General features: G+C 32.0%; 1 protein-coding gene across 1 annotated transcript in view; it reads left to right on the forward strand.

Annotated features, from left to right (window-relative positions):
- Positions 1 to 7172: 7172 nt before the first annotated feature.
- Positions 7173 to 17836, forward strand: part of LOC128989055 (probable chitinase 10) — a 50399-nt gene continuing 39735 nt past the window's right edge. The window contains exons 1-8 of the mRNA XM_054410911.1: positions 7173 to 7246; positions 10161 to 10215; positions 11322 to 11540; positions 11944 to 12203; positions 13226 to 13347; positions 14243 to 14366; positions 14966 to 15148; positions 16024 to 16149. Of these exons, the coding sequence (XP_054266886.1) occupies positions 10161 to 10215; positions 11322 to 11540; positions 11944 to 12203; positions 13226 to 13347; positions 14243 to 14366; positions 14966 to 15148; positions 16024 to 16149 (1089 nt within the window). The 5' untranslated portion in view covers positions 7173 to 7246. The remainder of the gene's footprint in view (positions 7247 to 10160; positions 10216 to 11321; positions 11541 to 11943; positions 12204 to 13225; positions 13348 to 14242; positions 14367 to 14965; positions 15149 to 16023; positions 16150 to 17836) is intronic.

Consider the following 17836-nt stretch of genomic DNA (forward strand, 5'->3'; position numbering starts at 1 on the left):
TAGGCTAGAAAAGTGGTAGGGGAACCCAGGAAATATTCCGCTTAAACCGTCAAAAATTTGTGAATGGACTATAGTTTTATGAAATCCACTATAATTAAGCTTTTAAATGTATATAATATAATCTAAACAATATGATCTAATAATTAAATCAGTACTGGCCGATAGACAATAGACAATAGACAAATCTTTATTCCGTTAAACAATATATACATTGCAATAGGAAAGGTCAGTACAATTTCAACGCATTAAACTATAATAAAGTCATCGTTATGAAAACATTAAACAAAAGTTTTACAATTCAAATAATCTTTGGTGGAGAAAAAGGCATTTGCTTTAAGGAGTACATAGATGGCTGACTTAAATTTGACATAGTTGAGATTTCTTAATTCTAGTGGTAACTTATTGTATAACTGCAACTGTTGGTACAAATGACAATTCAAGGTTTTACTTAGCCTAACATGAGGGGTGGACAGATCATTTCTATTTCTGGTTAAGTGTACATGACAGGAAGCTTGTGTAGAAAATGAGTTGATATTTTGTTTTACACGGAGGAGGTTACTAAAAATATACAAAGAAGGCACAGTCATGATGTTTAGTTCCACAAAACTAGATCTACAACTACCTCTAGAGGCAAGGTTAGCAAGTACTCTGATGGCTTTTCTCTGCCATCGAAAAACTTTGGTTACATGGGGGGAATTTCCCCAGAGACGGATGCCATAATTAATGAGGGAATGAAATAGACCATAATATGTGGTAATCAATGTATCCAGGTTTACAGACAATTTAAGTTTACGTAATAGGCCAATCGTCATTTTGAATATATTGTAACTTCGATATTGTAACTATAACGGATTTCAATCATGAAAACATCGATTGCAGAAAGAAACACAGAAGGAATAGTCGTAACAAGTATAATAATTTATTTAGCAAACGTATATAGTATCATACCGTGTATTATTTGTTAACGGGTTCCCGGTTATTTGTGAGGCGTTCAAGTTCATTAATATATTATCTATAGAGCAATTAATTAACATGTCCTTGTTTAATTTACTATACCATCTTACAAATGTTAAAACTAAAAAAATGTATGACCTTCTGATGAGAGATTAAATTTTAAAAGTGATAGTCAATGCTATATAACTAAGTAGTGGCTTCAAGCAACGAGGAACATTTGTTGAAATTAACCTCGTCACATACCCACGTGATTTATTACTTCCTGTTCGCATCCTCCCCATGTGTGCATATACTGAGAGATAATACACTGCCATGTGATGTTTTCTTTGTTTAATTAGTTTTAAGGAACAAACTTTGGTTTTACAACGAGACCAATTTTATATAACCTGTACAGTTTAAATCTTAATGTGACACATCAATCGAAAGAAGTATTTTGACCCAAAAATACACTAATAATACTTTAATATTGTCTTTTATTTTTTTCCTTAATTCAAAATATTTTATATTTAGGTATTAAATACCTGTTATACATTGCAAAATTTAGTAAAAACCGGTTGAAGAATAGCAACAAAGTATAGTTGCTTTGTAAAATACTTGGAAGAATTCGAATAACTAAGTTGTTCATTAGACAAGAGACTTAATCAAGACATCCTTTTGATAAGAGCTACGTTGTTTTGTTCTTCCACTTCAACAGTACGAAATAAAACTTCATGTACCCCCTATAGGTACAAAATATAATTTATGATGCTATTCTCTTTTAACTACAGCCTTGTTAAGGTAGGATGATTTTACGCAAAAGTTATATGAATATTTCTTTTTTCTTTAGTACGTTGTTATTTAAACAATAAATTTCTTAAAACATCCATACACATATTATATTTAATAGAAAGAATATAGCCCACACATTCAGTAAGATAATTTATAATTTAAATTTTGACAAACAACTAAAGTAATCGGAGTTGAATAATAAAAAAATAAACAAAAAAGAATCGTATCAAATATGGAATTGTAGCCTATACATTTTTAACGTTTAAAACTGGATTCAAATATTCCCAGTTCAAATTTGAGATTTTGTATTTGATCATCTAGATTAGTTCGATTAGGATCATTCTTGTTTCGCATAGTAAACATGAGATCTTGTATGCATCTTACAAAGAACGTGTTTTCTCAACAAACACAATCAGCTGTTTAACAACTTTTAGATTGTTTACATCGAAAAAGTTACTGAGTCATCCGGTTTGTTTTTACCGTCGTAATCGGCTTTCGGATCTAAAGATACACGTGAGTGGAAGAAATTAATGTGAAAATAGATATATCTATTATAGGCTGTCAATTACTCAATTACACATCTTATTATTACGTGATAAATATCCTTTGTTATTTTATTAGTGAAGACTGTACTACTGTAGCAAAGAAATACAAGTCGAATAGATGAAAGGGTTTAAAATAAAGTGAAAAATTGAAAAACCAAAAGATTGATTGTAATAGAACTAGTGGCCACCCCATGGACGAAAACTCGACCGAAAATATGTATTGTAAAAACTTTTCTATTTTCACCCACTCTGTAAATGAAACATGTAATTAGAATTTCTTCCATTAGTTTTGATTTTCTGATAATATATCGTAGTATGTGTAAACTAATTTAAAATTTTGAAAATATAAAAACACATCATGTTTAGGAATATAGCATAGTAAAAAGACCGAATTTGTTTGCACTTGTTTCTCACCATCTCAGATATTTTTAAAAGTTATAGAAAATAGAATTTTAACCTGACTAACTTCGACCTATCTAATACAAATCTTAAAAAAACACATAACATAACTACATGGATTTGTGTTTGCCAATATGATCACTCTATGATAGTGTACAGTAAATTGCAGTGCAGTAACAGCAAATCACAACAGACATTACTCTTGAAAAAGAAACAAGGAGTGTTATTTCCAAACTGACCTTAAAGCACCCATCTTAAAGGCGATTAAGAGTCTTGTTAGCTTAATCGCTCTCCGTTCACAGATTCAGATCCATTGTAGTGATATTACATTTTATAGTTGTTCACCAACTGTGATGTATCAAAGTATCACTTTGTTTATAATCAAAAATGACTAATACATTAATTGTTTAAAGTTCACTTTTAGTGATAGTGAGTGAATGTTACTTTGTAATATAATCTCTCAAATAGCAACTGTCATATATTTTTTAATATCCTTGACCAAAACTATTTAAATAATATGAGTCGAAACTGAAAAAGATAAAAAAGAGAAGAAAATTAAAAACATCTTGTAAAAACAATATACACGTTATATTCATGTAATACACAATAACCACAGTTTAATTAGGTAGCCAAAACAATTACAATTACCGACTTTTCCGAATAAAACCCATTAAAACACGGTATCCTTTATACAATTAATAAATTAGGCCATACAACACAAATGTCCAGAAACTAAATATGATTTAGGTTATAATTACAGGAGCCGATGACATAAACCTCAGCCAAAACAAACAGATAAACTACAATTACTGCTCGAAATGGGGCTTAGCAGCCTTAACCTAATATATGGGCTGACACATACAACATCGAAAATACGACAACAACTTTGTATGAATACACAACAGCCTCTAAAACAGTGTGCTGTGTAGACACAATAAATGATTATCTTGCAGTTTTACTCACAAACTCGTTATCTGCAGCAGAGATCTAAACGATATGTTGCCACAAACACAAAACAATGAACAATAAATAAATAAATGACACACGTCAAGACTGCCAACTGAGGAAGGATTCGGTTTTGTTTTATTTCGACGCATAAATAGCATAATATCTTTTATTTGAGTATGAAGTTTAACTTTTTATTACCACTAAAAAAATGTAAAACAAATATTTAAAGTTTATCATGGATTTTTGAAGAGATCGCATCAATCGATGGATGTATAATGTATCACACCTTTGCCGTATAATGGGGAAAATCTTACGATTGCCGAATTTAAATTATTTGATGGTGTGGTTCCACGTTTGGCTATTGCAGCAAATTCATAGAGCACATCGACAATATATGTGTAAAGTTTTAAAATTTTCGATTTAAATTTGTTTAAAATAAACATTGCCATTCTCCTGTAGGGATGCCCATGATAGAACAGTTAAATAGTTTTATAACAAATTAAGTCACCCAAACAAAACATTCATTAAGTAATCAGTTTTTTGTAAGAAAATTGTTATACTGAGAAAATATTATGTTTTGAAGTTTTCATACATCTTTAAAACAAACAGAGGTAAGATTCAAGTCAGCGAAACTTTAAGTAAACAACTCTAGAGATGAACTCTAAGAGATGAAACTTCAAAGAATCACCCTTAAAATGTGGTATATATGGTGTAACTACTATTTTTTTGACTATGGTGCAAACATATAAAAAATGGGGTTAATGTGTTTAAGTAATGTATTTTCAGTTGGTATAACCTTTGACTAATGATACAACGTATAACTGCGATTTAAATGTATAATCAATCAATCAGTAAGATGGAGCCGTCACCTAGGTGCGTATTTTAACCAAATATGAGTGAAGGATGAGTGTAGAATGTTGTGAAATGATATGCGTAGCTTTGTTACTGACTAAAATCAGCATTTTCATTAGCTAGGTTCATTTATTTAATGCCCAATGATCAGCACCGAACGGAAGACCTTTTGATTGCTGAGTGAGAAATATAAACACTAGGCTACCCAGCCTAATAATAATGAATATAACAATTCATAAAGTGTTGTAATAACTTGCTGTACTTTTACCAGGAGTTGTCAGTCTTAAATTAGTTTATTCTAAAATTTTGTTAGCATGTCTGTCACCTATCCAAAAGATTTAACTGAAGTATAAACTGTTTCAAAGTAAAAATCACCACGAGATAAACTAATTTGTTCAAGAGGTATGATATGGTAATTTTATAAGTAGTATACTGTTTCACTAATCACTTCTGTCATAAACAGGAACAGCGCGTTACTAATAACAGAATCAGGTGCCGTATGCCGAACATGCGATAGTTTCAAGAGATAAAAAAATAGTAATTTCCCTTCCACCATTTCCGTTAGCACCAATATTTATATTTCATTGCATATTTTGATATTGGTTGGTAGCAGTAGTCAATGAATTTTGCAAACTATTACACACTACACAGGTAGGCCTACCTCACAGGTATTTGATTATAACATTACATTTTGTTATTAGTAAAATATCATGTCTTAGTTTGATTTTAAATCAACATTATTTCATTGTAGACCTATAGAAAACTGTATTACGTGTAGATTAAAACATTTGTATCATAGTATATTTTGTATACTTTTGTACCTTTGTGTGTGTGTTATTTTGAAGAAGAAACAATTAACGTAAATGTGTGATAAGAAACTATAATGTTAACTGCATAACCATCTCAATGCTAAATAAAAACTGTCATAAAATCATGTTAGCAAAAAATAAAATTAGGCTAATCGAGTTCCATAATATTGTTGTTCATATGATTAAGCTGTAAATAACCGTTTTTGTGACAACGTTTACGTTCAGTATGATAAATATTTGTGGGCATCACTCACCTTATTGAAAAAAAAAAAATATCGAAATAAAAATACCATGACGTTTAGAATCGTTTACGTTACTACGTTATTTAATAGTAATGTTTTAACAGTTACTTATAATCCTGGGGTTTTGTGTATATTGAAGTATACTTTCATAATAGTTTTTGTAGGATTTGCCATGGCAAAAATACATTCCAAACAGGAATTCATTATATTAGTCAAGTTTTAAACATGTAAAAAATACATGCATGATTGTGATTGTCCTGTTTCTCGTAGAACTTCACTTACTTTCCAATTTAAGAATTGGTCCGCTTATTTATTACTAGTTGCTTGTAATACTGACTTGTCTGTACCATAAGTTTATGTATTGTATTGTAAAGATAGTGTTAACCGTTGAAAATAAATGAAATGAGAACTGTAATTTACTTTAGTAAAACCACACCTTAGAAAGACGAAGATAACACACACAAATTCTATGAAGATACAATATTATTCTTCATGTAAATAACGGAATTTGCTCCCCAAATATTCGATTATCGGTTACATAAGATCTAAATCGATACACTTGTACATGTCTCATGTTTATTCGCCTCGGAGGATACAAGAACGGGTTGAGTGTGTATAAGCTTTACTACTATAACTTAGCTCGTGGATTAATATCTCAAACGTGCATTACCCTTTATTTATCTTAAGTAATAAGGTAGCATACACTAGAGTACCTATGTTAAACACGACTCTAAGCGTTAAATATAGAAATCAAACATTTTGCAAAAAAATAAAAAGAGTAAGAAATGCAATAATATTATTCATCTGAGCAAGTTTATCGTAAGAAGGGGCCATGTGGTACTTTGACTGTGTTAATAAATATTTGTTCATTTTTATTTCTTGTCTAGTGCAGTGTTGCTCACGAAAAGAATGCCCTACAAGAGAAAAGCCTGGTAAAAAAATGAATCAAAATAATTTGGTATAAAAATAAAAATGAAAAAAATATCGCTTTATAGAAACACAGTTACAGTTTACACATAGTTTTACTAGAACACAATAATTATCACCAATCCTGTATGGCATTGAAATGTTTACGAGGATTGAGGGAGGATGGTTTGCATTCGTTGGAAAAAATCAACGTGGAACCTTATATTAGTCTCCAAGATGCAACAAAAACAAAGCATCTATATAGATAATTTTACCAAAACCAATTCTTTTGTCAATAGCATTTTGTACCAAAATATTCACATACGAACATTTAACATAACATTTAAATAATTTAACATTTACTGTAATTTAAATTTAAATAATTTAATTGAACATTTAATATAATTGTACTTTACTGTAATAAAGGGGGCATTCAATATACACTTTAGTTATAAAAGATAAAGCAGCGCACTGAGCTGCACGGGTACCCCTAGTATAATATTGCATTATAACATTGTTCACAGGCTATCGTATTAAATCAGCAAACAGAACGTTTCAACTCCAACGCAAATCTTCCATTATCATATTCAAGGTCCAAGGAATACCGTAAACAAACTTAGATGAGTATACCAAATTATTTGTCACGGTGCCAACGTCCATCCAGTTTCCTGTGCGTGGGTAAAACTCTTCAAAATAGATTAATCTGGGTAATTACACTTGGAGGAAAACCGAGTGGGGTTTCCCCGTGTTGACAAGTCTGTAACAGGTTTGCTGCAGAGGCCGGTCGAATTGTGTAGTAGCAGAGTGTCCAGGCGAGTACAAGGTTAGTATTCTCCAGTTAGTCTTATATAGTTTAAATTAATACCTGATTAATCAGTCTTGTGGAATTCTTTAGCCTATTTATAATGGTTTGATACTTGTAGACCCTTCGTAGGGTACACTTTTATTGCTTACGATACTCCGTGGTACACAAAGTTAGTGTTCCTAAATTTTTAATCATCTATAATTTGATGGCTTATAATCTGTTCAACCTGACATGTCGTATTACCATCTAAGACTACAAACAGGCCTAGTTATGAATATATTAAATGAGAAGATTAAATCAGTCTGCATGTTTATAGAATCATGCGGGATTAAAATGTAAAAGTACTTGAGTTTGTACTAGAAATCGTTTAGACATAGCTTCTTTGTTCATGTGATAGTTGAACTTATTTTAAGCAATAAATAGTCCAATTTGTAAGTTTGCTATATAAGTAACATAATTAAAGTTAATTTTTTAAATATAATTATATGGGACTGAAAAATTGGTGTTCTCCAGTCTGTGTTAGCAACAATATTATTTAAAGGTTCTATGGTGGTTCTGTGTAAGGACGTATATCTTATTTCAACCTATAATAATATATCTAAATAAAATATGGTTATATAACTAAAGCATATAGTTAACTTGTTTACGTTCTTGCAAATAATCTTAGACAGTCTTTTTTATGTTGGGCGAAACTATGACTACTGTTTAAACAATGCAATAAGTACATTTGGTCCTTTAATTTCGTACAGTTTTTAATATCAGATACTTCATTATGTAATAAATATGACTTGAATGGTACACATTGATGTTGGACTGGAATATTAGTTTTATGTTACTTATATTTGCCTACTTAAGTCTATACCCAAACGTGAATAAATCTACTTATTATGCTGTAGACTGTTACTTAACCTGTTACTTGTAGACAGTTCTAATAGTTCCCTAATTGCATAAATGCAAACATTTATGCAACTATACCCCAATGGATGTCCAAAGGAGTGCTTACGTAAGATGAACGTAAACACCCAATGATCTATTATCTTTTGTTTATAATTAACAAAATAAACTAAACCCGGTTTTCATGATAAGAACTTCTTTTTTCATATTATACACGAAGATTGTGATAAATGACATAAATAATTTGCTAGCTGCCTTCATTTCACATGCTTGCAGTAATTTTAATGCAATTCAAATGTAGAAATACACAAAACGGATAAATAATGTAATTTGAACGCATGTAACGACGTGGGTTTAAGTAGTTTTAGCTACGTCAAAATAATTAGCTACATTAATTAGTTTCATGGTTTACTAGAGTGGCCTTTTAAACCTTATCGGTTGGCACTGATAGTTTTATTTGAAAGAATAATATGAAATTAAAAGGTACGTTTGCATCTAAACTATAATTGCAGTATTTTTTGTGTGTTTTTTGTTGTTGTTTTAGATTGATGGAAAACAAGAGATATATTATTCAGAACCGACCTACTTAGATTTATTATTTTTCAGTACAGTAATTGGCTAATAAGTAAAAGATTAATTTATATTATAAGGCCTTACCTTAACAATCCTGTTTTTTCATCCGAAATTAATTTCGGGCCCGAAGGTCCATCATCATTCGGAATCTAGTAGACCAAATTTTTCTAAAGTAGAATCCACCCGTTGGGTTTCGTAGAACGTTTCACAACATTTAAGACAATACAAGTCATAGTCGATACGAAAAGTGTAAAACAATTAGGGCTAAAAACCATGTAATGTCAGATAACCTCACTTTGGTCAGATAACCCTAATTGTTTTACACTTTTCGTATCGACTATAACTTGTATTGTCTTAAATATTGTGAAACTTTCTACGAAACCCAACGGGTGGATTCTATTTTAGAAAAAATTGGTATACTAGATTCCGAATGATGATGGACCTTCGGGCCCGAAATTAATTTCGGATAAAAAAAAGGATTGCTAAGGTAAGGCCTTATAATATCAATTAGTATATAAGCAATCCAGAGGCTAAACTGATTGAAGTAAAAGATGTAATGATGGAAGGAGATGGTACAATAAACAAAATAAATAAGCACCTAATAAGTTTTGAAGATTATATTTTATTTAAGTGGACTGGCTTAACGGTATAGTTAAACGTATCAAAAACACTAATTTATAAATCCAATAACTATGTTCAAGAATATAGGTTAGGTTAAATGCAGGGGATTTTAATAGATTGTTGTAGGAAAAGCATAATTAAATTTAAAGGCATACAGATAAAACACAATAAAAAGTGTATTTAGCATGATAAAACACGTTTGAATAATTTATTTTGTTATTGAATCAATGTTAACTAATTGCTTAAAATATTTGCTAAAAAATAAGTTCAATATGAGAAAACTAGATAAGGTTAATTTTTATAAGTCAATATCAGAAACTCTGCAAGTATATCATCTGATCTCCTATTGGTATTTACAGGATGAGGTACTTTCCTGTCAAAGGGAACATTCATTATTATCGATGATTTTTTTGATGTATCGATATTTTTGTTTACCGATCCATTACATATTGACAACTGATCTTATTTTGGCTAAAATAGTCTATTATATTGATTTAGAAATGAAACTGTTCTAAGCTAACCTAACATAACCAACCAAACTTGCTGTACTATTTAAAAATTCCTTTTGATAACAGAAAAGGCAAGTTAAACTTACAGCATGTCTGGTTAGTTATGTTAGGTTATTTTTTTTATCAGTTTCATTTCATTATTGTTTGTTGATACTGAACAATATTTATCGTAGTTGTCAGCTGATATGTTTCAATTTGTTAATATCGATACATCGAGAAAAAAATAATCGATAATAATGAATGTTCCCTTTAACAGGAAAGTACCCAGGATGAATTACATTATTTAAGATATTTAATTTAAAATATATTCCAATTCCAAGTACGATTTGTTTTAGATGACGGCCATACGAAATGCTTTTATTTTTTTGTCCTTCGCCATCGTCTGCTTGGGTGAGTATAACTAATTTAAGTGTTATGTCTATAAATGATCGACAGTTTAGCCTAAGTGTAGAGGCCCGCCGGTCTTGTCAAGTTTTCGAAGTTGAAATACGATATTTTTTAATAGATGTAATTAAATGAAGAAAATAAGTATTATGAGGCTAGCCGTGCCCCACCCAATTGATAACATAAGCCAGCTGTTAGTACCCCGTGATACAGCTGATGACTTAAAGTGCCCTAAATGCTTGACCAAAAACAACTGTTTTGTGGGTAAACCAACAAAATAGAGTCCAATAGAGATGTATTGACATGTTTATAAGACCTTTCCGTCTAACATGAATAAACACTTGCCATTGGTCAGATTCATCGGACTCATTTGTTTCAGTCGACGTTACGAAAACCATTTTTCTGCAGTTACCTAACAAAATGGGCTTCCTTGCACTGATCATAGCACGCAACGTAGCTAATTGCTGCATTGACTTACTTTTTCCGCACTCCAGTATTCCAATAAAACAACAGAAAACAGTGTGAAAATCATTTGGCAACACTTAAGGATACTACTCGTACGAACAGTTAGTTGGTGAAGCGTTTCCCATTTCATTAAATGCTTGGATTCAACCTAGCCTAAAAACGTGTTGTATATGGTTTAAAGGCTCATTATTTATATACTTAATAGTAACTGTAGAAAAAATACAATGTGTAAAGTGAGTGCAAAGTGCCACTTCACACACTAGTTTTACAAATAAATATTTTTTTCAATGGGACAGTAACCCGAAGAATTCTTCCCTCGATGTTACTAGGTTAAAATAATAACACTTGTAGGATTTCAAACGTTCTCTTCCAAAGTTTAATGAAATGTCTTTATCGTTCAAACATGCTATTTTTATGCTATGTTTAAGACAAAAGAATAGAACAACATAATAACATTTATCAAGAAATACCCTACTCCAAATATACAAATTGGTTATTCAAATTTGAAAAAAATATTAACCTCTCTTAAAACTATTCATAAACGCAAATATAATTCATACATCAAAATATTTACCTTGTGATGTAGAAAAATGATGTAAACAAAGTTGAGACCTTGTTAGGCCAAGCATTATCCTTTGTTTGTTTAGCGGACGACTCGACAAATTTGGCCAGTCCTAAAACAACACCGGCGGACAAGAAAGTGGTGTGCTACTTCACAAGTTGGAGTCAATGGAGGAAATCACCCTACAACTTCACCCCGGAAAGTATGGATGCCTTCGCCTGCACTCATATCATCTACGCTTTCGCAACCTTCGGCCAAAACTACAACCTTGCGCCTTCCGACCCCGAGGCGGATATAAATAAAAGTGAGTTGGTGGAGTCCCTAAAAAGGGAATAAGTTAAAATTAAGATAAATCCTTAGCAAACCTTATATGTTTACTGCATTGCAGTAGTTTTTAATTTTAGTGAGAATTTTTAACGTGTAACTTTCAACTCGCTTGATAAAAATGAAAGCAAATGTACTTAAATAGAATTCATGCTATTGAGAGATCTCTTCTTTAAAGATTGAGAATCCTTGCTTTGGACCCCCAGAATCTACTCTCAAAAACTTACTCAAATAAAAAACAAACTTGTATTAACTGAATGAAATTCAGGTTTAATAGAACAGGGATGTTAAAAAATATCAATCAAAAGAAAAGCGTCAGCGGTTTTAAAAACGTTTAACTCATGTTTTTTTTCTATTTTCTAAAAATATTACAAATTTTTCAGAGGGCTATGCCAAAGTAACGGGTCTGAAAAAGAAAAACAAAGATCTGAAGGTGATGCTGGGCACTGGAGGATGGGTCGCCGGATCGCTAGGATTCGCTGAAATAACAGCCAATGAAACAACGAGGAAGAAGTTCGTTGAGCAGGCTGTCGTGTTTCTAAGACAACATAACTTTGATGGTATGGACTTGAACTGGCAACATCCTACCTTCAGGGAGGGTGGAACACCGCAGGACAGGGAAAACTACGTAGCTCTAGCCAAGGTAAGAGTCTGAGTACTTTGGTGCAAAAGCGCAAAGTTTTGTGAGCATTTTTAAATTTATTTTCTATGTTGAAACCTCACATCCTACTGTGGAACTTTTTTATACACCCACTTAGGGGGTCACGGCATTATCTCTTAGCTGAAATCGATTGGTGTATGGTAAGATTTGAAGCCGAGAGCAAGGGGCCCGGAGATCGGCTCATCCACTAGACCAGACTGTTCTCGCTAAGTACAGTGGAGCAGTTGGACAATGCTTGACATGTCTATGTTTGTGTTAATGCTAATTACAGACTTAGTCAGATTACCGAGAAATCAAGATCGAATACAAAATGTATACTACAGTACTGTAAAACTCTAGCGCTCAGGTTTTCGCCACGCTAATAATCAAAACAGAATCCCATCATATTTTTCCTTAATAACCTGGAAACCGTTTCATTATGATTTTTTTCGGAATTCAGAACAAATGTTTATTTACTACATTATTTACCGTAGTCTAATGGCTACAGACTGTATTGTGATGAACTTTTAACTTAAAACGATACAGTAATACTTGGAATCGCGATTTCAAAGGAATTGTTTCTTTCTGCAAAGAAAGAGTTTTTTTTTATTTGCTTACCTTTGATCAATCTATTTATCATTTTATTTATAAGTTTATTAGCATTTTTCATGCTTATCTACGACCAATTTTATGTCACAAGATGTGTCATAGTACGAGGCTTTTTAAGACTTTTTTCTGCAATGTTCAACAAGTATATTGAACAATAGAAACCTGTAATTAGTATACCTATTATTTCAATTAAGCTAAATACTGTTTATCTTGTGTCTCTTCACCTATTTCTTCTTGTAAAAAAGAAAAGCATCATGTGTATAACAAAAAACTGGTTGTAAAAAACCCTTGTGTGTAGTATAAGATTAAACACTTGTTGTACTTAATCATTTACTTGATTACCTCGGTGATCAAATTGAGGTTAACTTTGCTAAGTTTAAAATTAAATTTCTAATTAATTAGTTATGCTTTTACAGTTATTACAAGAAAAATTCGAAAATGAAGCTGCAGAGAAGAAACGAACAAAACTTCTACTTTCCATCGGCATTTCTCACAATTTAAAATCCTTGCCGGCGTACGACATAGAGAGTTTCAATAAGTAAGTATTACAATTAATTAAGTATAAATCAACTTGAATTACTTAAATCCTACTTTCCGGCTACATATTTTTAGATGTAAATCAAATATAAATAATGTCTAGGCATAAAGACTCATTGAAATTGTTCCATGCGAACAACTATTTGGTGAAGGTAAACTAAACTTTGCGATTTATGGATGTGAACATTGCCAATTACCTTCCTTTTGTTCACCTTTAATTGTTCATTAATATTAAGTGAGTTAATAAAACAACGGTAGCAATGTATTATCATCAACTACTGGGTACTGAAGTATCAATAGTTAAACAGTTAAAGGTATTATCCGTATTAATAATGACAATACCTAAAACGACAAAATAGTAACAAAAGAAGCTATCAGATCTTCCTCTACTTAATACTCACACATCATTAACTACGTTAGAATCATCGAATACACAACAGACTTTCGAAACTTTAATTCCGGACCCAAAAGGAATTATATTACAGTAATCTTCTAGGTGATGTCACTTACATTACCTAAAAGATTACTGTAGTAGAATTCCTGTTGTTTGTTCTATATCCAGGTGCTCAATCTTTTAGCATCTGAAAAGTAACGTAATGACATGCTTTATACATAATATTTATTGCGACCTTTCACAAATACAGTGAAACAAGTTTGTAGATTATTTAATAATTTTCATAATATAAGTTGGGGTTTTTAGTTAAAAATGACCTAGCGTAATCGTGACTTTTCAATTAGTGGCGATTAGGTTAGTTTTTGCTGGAGCTGATCTTAGACCTTATTTACTCCAGCCTTAGTTAACACAAAGATAACAAATTCCAATACTCATTGTTTACTGTTCAGGTTTTGTTGTTCAAGTTGTTTTTCCTGTCATGAAAGCAACGTTTCGCCCGCAGGTACACTGACTTCATCAGCGTCATCTGCTACGATTATACCTTCTCCTACGTGACAACTGCCAATCATCATTCTCCACTGTATGCACTGCCGAACAGCACGGATAAGGATTTGAAACTCAACGCTGTAAGTAACAACTTCAACAACAATAAGTAATAATAACATACATCTGCTTATGGTCGGGTTCATAGGCGGACAACAATAAGGAGGTCACCGGTTTGATTCTGAAAACTTTAAGTAAGATTTTTATTGGTTGGAAACTGCACCCAGCTGTCTTTGATAATTGGCCTTTTGTAAAAACTACCGGCGAAAGAAACAGGTGATCTTGGTCCAAAAAAAGCTATCTTATAATTCATCAAATGCAACTTGGCCTCACAGAAACTTAACCTAATCCAATTTATATTGTTTAATAAGTAGTACTTAGATAGGTAGATATTCTACGGATTTGTAAACGTAGAGTTCCGACAAGTCTTTGCGAGATTTCCGAGACGTCGAACTGGTGAAGATAGTAGCTGATGTTTTTGATGCTTCGCTGCAATCCACCTTCAGGGCAAACAACTTAACATCCGTTTAATTACTGTAGTTTGCCCCTAATATAGATTGCTCACTCGATTGGCCACTATCTTCACCAATTTAACAATACGATTATCTCTCAAAGGAATTCGAGAGTTTGATTCCAAATTTGACTGCTACTAAAGAATCTCAGCAATATTTTCTATTTACAGAACTACACGATCAACTACTTCCTCAAATTCGCCGACCCTGAGAAGTTGGTACTTGGGATCCCCACCTACGGTAGAACATACACGCTTGAGGATGAGAAGGAGAGAGATTTTGGGGCAGACGCTGACGGTCCAGGGACTGCGGGAAAATATACAGGGGAGAAAGGCTTCCTGGCTTACTATGAGGTTTGTAAAACTGGCATATAACCTTAAAGGTAGTCCTTATAGGGGGAACGTACAAAGCTTATTAGTAAACAAATGTAAGCAGACATTTATGCTGAAGTTTCACGTTTATAATAACCATTATTTATTTTAATAGGTCTTGGATTGAGGAAATGACAAAGGCATACCTCAAAGCAGAGTACAATTATTAAGAACTGTTTCGGTTCTTTTACATGAAAATAAATAATTTGAACCATTATACAAATTGTATTAAAACTTAACAATTTCATTGCGATGTTTTAACGTTCTTTAATATATGATATCTTGAACACCCGCTTATCGACGTGAATTCCAAAACAAGAATAAACTACTGCAATCTTGGCACATGATTGTTCAATAATCATTGGTAAATGTGATTTTGTTTAGCTTGTTTAAAAATGATTTATTGTTTTTAAAAATCAATTATCAATAATGTAGGATTGGAAATTTCTGTCACAGTATTCATGAGGAATTGCTGTGTTTTTTTGTTTGGCTTATTAATTTTTTTGCTCAAGTGCAGCCTTGAGAAAAAAAATGTAAATGAAAACCTTGAAAATTGTTTAAATAATTTAATAGGTTTTGACAAACAACTTTAATATAGATGAGATCTATTAGAGTCAGTTACAATTTAGAGTCATTTTGCATACTAAAGAAGTTATTGAAGCCCGTTCATCAGTATTGCTTTGTAAACACCACACACACATGTTTGTCCGTACTATAAAACGTATATTAAACCTTTTCGTATACTTATGAAAATATTTACTGAGGAATACCTTTGTTCTAAGTGGGAATTACTGAATATAATTAAATAAAAAAAAATCCTTAATCTGCGATAGTCTTAAAGTTTGAATGTATTTCAGATTTGCACTAACATCAAAGAGCAGAACTGGACCGTTGTTGACTCTCACCCAGAAGCCGTTGGACCTTATGCTTACAAGGGTAACCAGTGGGTGGGCTATGACGACGTGCATATGATCCGATCAAAGGTAAACATCTGCGTTATTCATCATCATAAATCATAAGCCAAGAGAAGCACAATCTTATTAGTTATCTGAGCCAACAATATCAAACTTTATATTTAGGGGTTTTAATTTTGTTGCGAGTATTGTGTTTAATTTTTGGTTGGAAAAGTGATAGTTTACACTAAATTGACTAAATACTAACACTACCACACTAAATAATCCCCTTATAAAATATATTTTCTCATTTATGTTGGGAGTTTTGTAAGTTTTGTGTAAAAGAAAAGCAATGTTAGTAGTGCCATACAGAGACAATCTCTGTGTACCGTACGTCAGGATGGTATGTAAACGGATGGTATTTTGACGGGATGAGATGTTATCTGAGAAACCTATACGCTTACTTAACATGATACCTACAGGCATGATATCTTAAACCACAGTACTCCGTCTGCATAAACACCTTCAGACTTACATTTTCTGTCACTTTGCCAATAATAAAGGGGTTAAACCAATTATTTATGTTGAGAGACGCGTCAATTTGGTATTTTTATTATTATAATTCTTTACTATACAGTAAGTAATAGCTATATGGCCCATGTTAAGGTGGTGTCAGTGTTAGTTTTACCACTGAAGATGCCACATCGTAGGGTGAGCGAAACGTCTTCTATTGTTAATAATGCAATTACTGAATTTCCGTGGCTCTCACAGGAAGTCAGAGGATCTAAAAAAAGATTTGGGTTTTGTCATAGTTAGGAAAATACCAGAGTTGCCCCACTAAGCCATTGTCGTCCAACTCGTGCGTTTGTCAAATTTACATAGGAAACGCGCGAGGACCCTATAATAGTACAGTAACAATATGTTTTGACCCAAAAAAAATTAGCACAACCGGGGAATTTGGTACAGATGTTGGGTGTACCTTCCTTTTGAACATACTAAAAGTCCCCTAAAATTGAAGCTGTGCTACGGCCGCCATATTGGAAAATGGAGGCATATTTCTGTATTTTTCGCTATAGTGACTATATTATTAGAGATACAGGAAAAAGCTAAATGTACAAAATGTAGGTCATCTAAAAATACACATTTTTTGTATTTGCCATCTTTCTCTAAACCCAACGGGTTTTGAGTTATTTGTTATTAATTATATTTAGTTTTTTCTATTTATCAAAAATAGGTGAAACACATGGAAATTGACCGTTACTTTCAAGGATTATGATAATTTTTCCCATTTAGTTAAATAGTGTGATACTATAAAATCTTAAAATTTTAGCTTATTTTATGAGTAAAACAACTCTGCCACAGCAAACCTGCAGACTCAGCAAATTTCCATTTGATTGGATGTTTTATAAAAAAATGTATATAAATAAAATTAGGTTCAACAGATACCTAGGTTTGCTGCTACAGGTATGTTATTATAGTTTTTGTTTTTAAGTAAAATATCAATACCTTCCTATAAAATAACTAATTTTCCAAGTTTGATCAAAATATATCCATAAACAAGCAAACTGCAACAGTTCACTAATTCATAAGAATAGCATGGGAGTTTTAAATTTCAATAAACAAATTTGAATATACAAATTTTGGTTGTGTTTACTAAAAAGATGGCGATTATTCGTCACGATTAGAATATTAACCAAATGGGTTTTCAAAAAGAGATGGAGCATGTTATTTAAGTAATATTAATTCGTACCAAGCACCGAAAATATTGCATGCAGTA

This window comes from Macrosteles quadrilineatus, unplaced genomic scaffold (genome assembly GCF_028750875.1).
Source record: "Macrosteles quadrilineatus isolate MER2022 unplaced genomic scaffold, UCM_ALF_1.0 Scaffold_3__2_contigs__length_128488019, whole genome shotgun sequence".
Classification (NCBI taxonomy): domain Eukaryota; kingdom Metazoa; phylum Arthropoda; class Insecta; order Hemiptera; family Cicadellidae; genus Macrosteles; species Macrosteles quadrilineatus.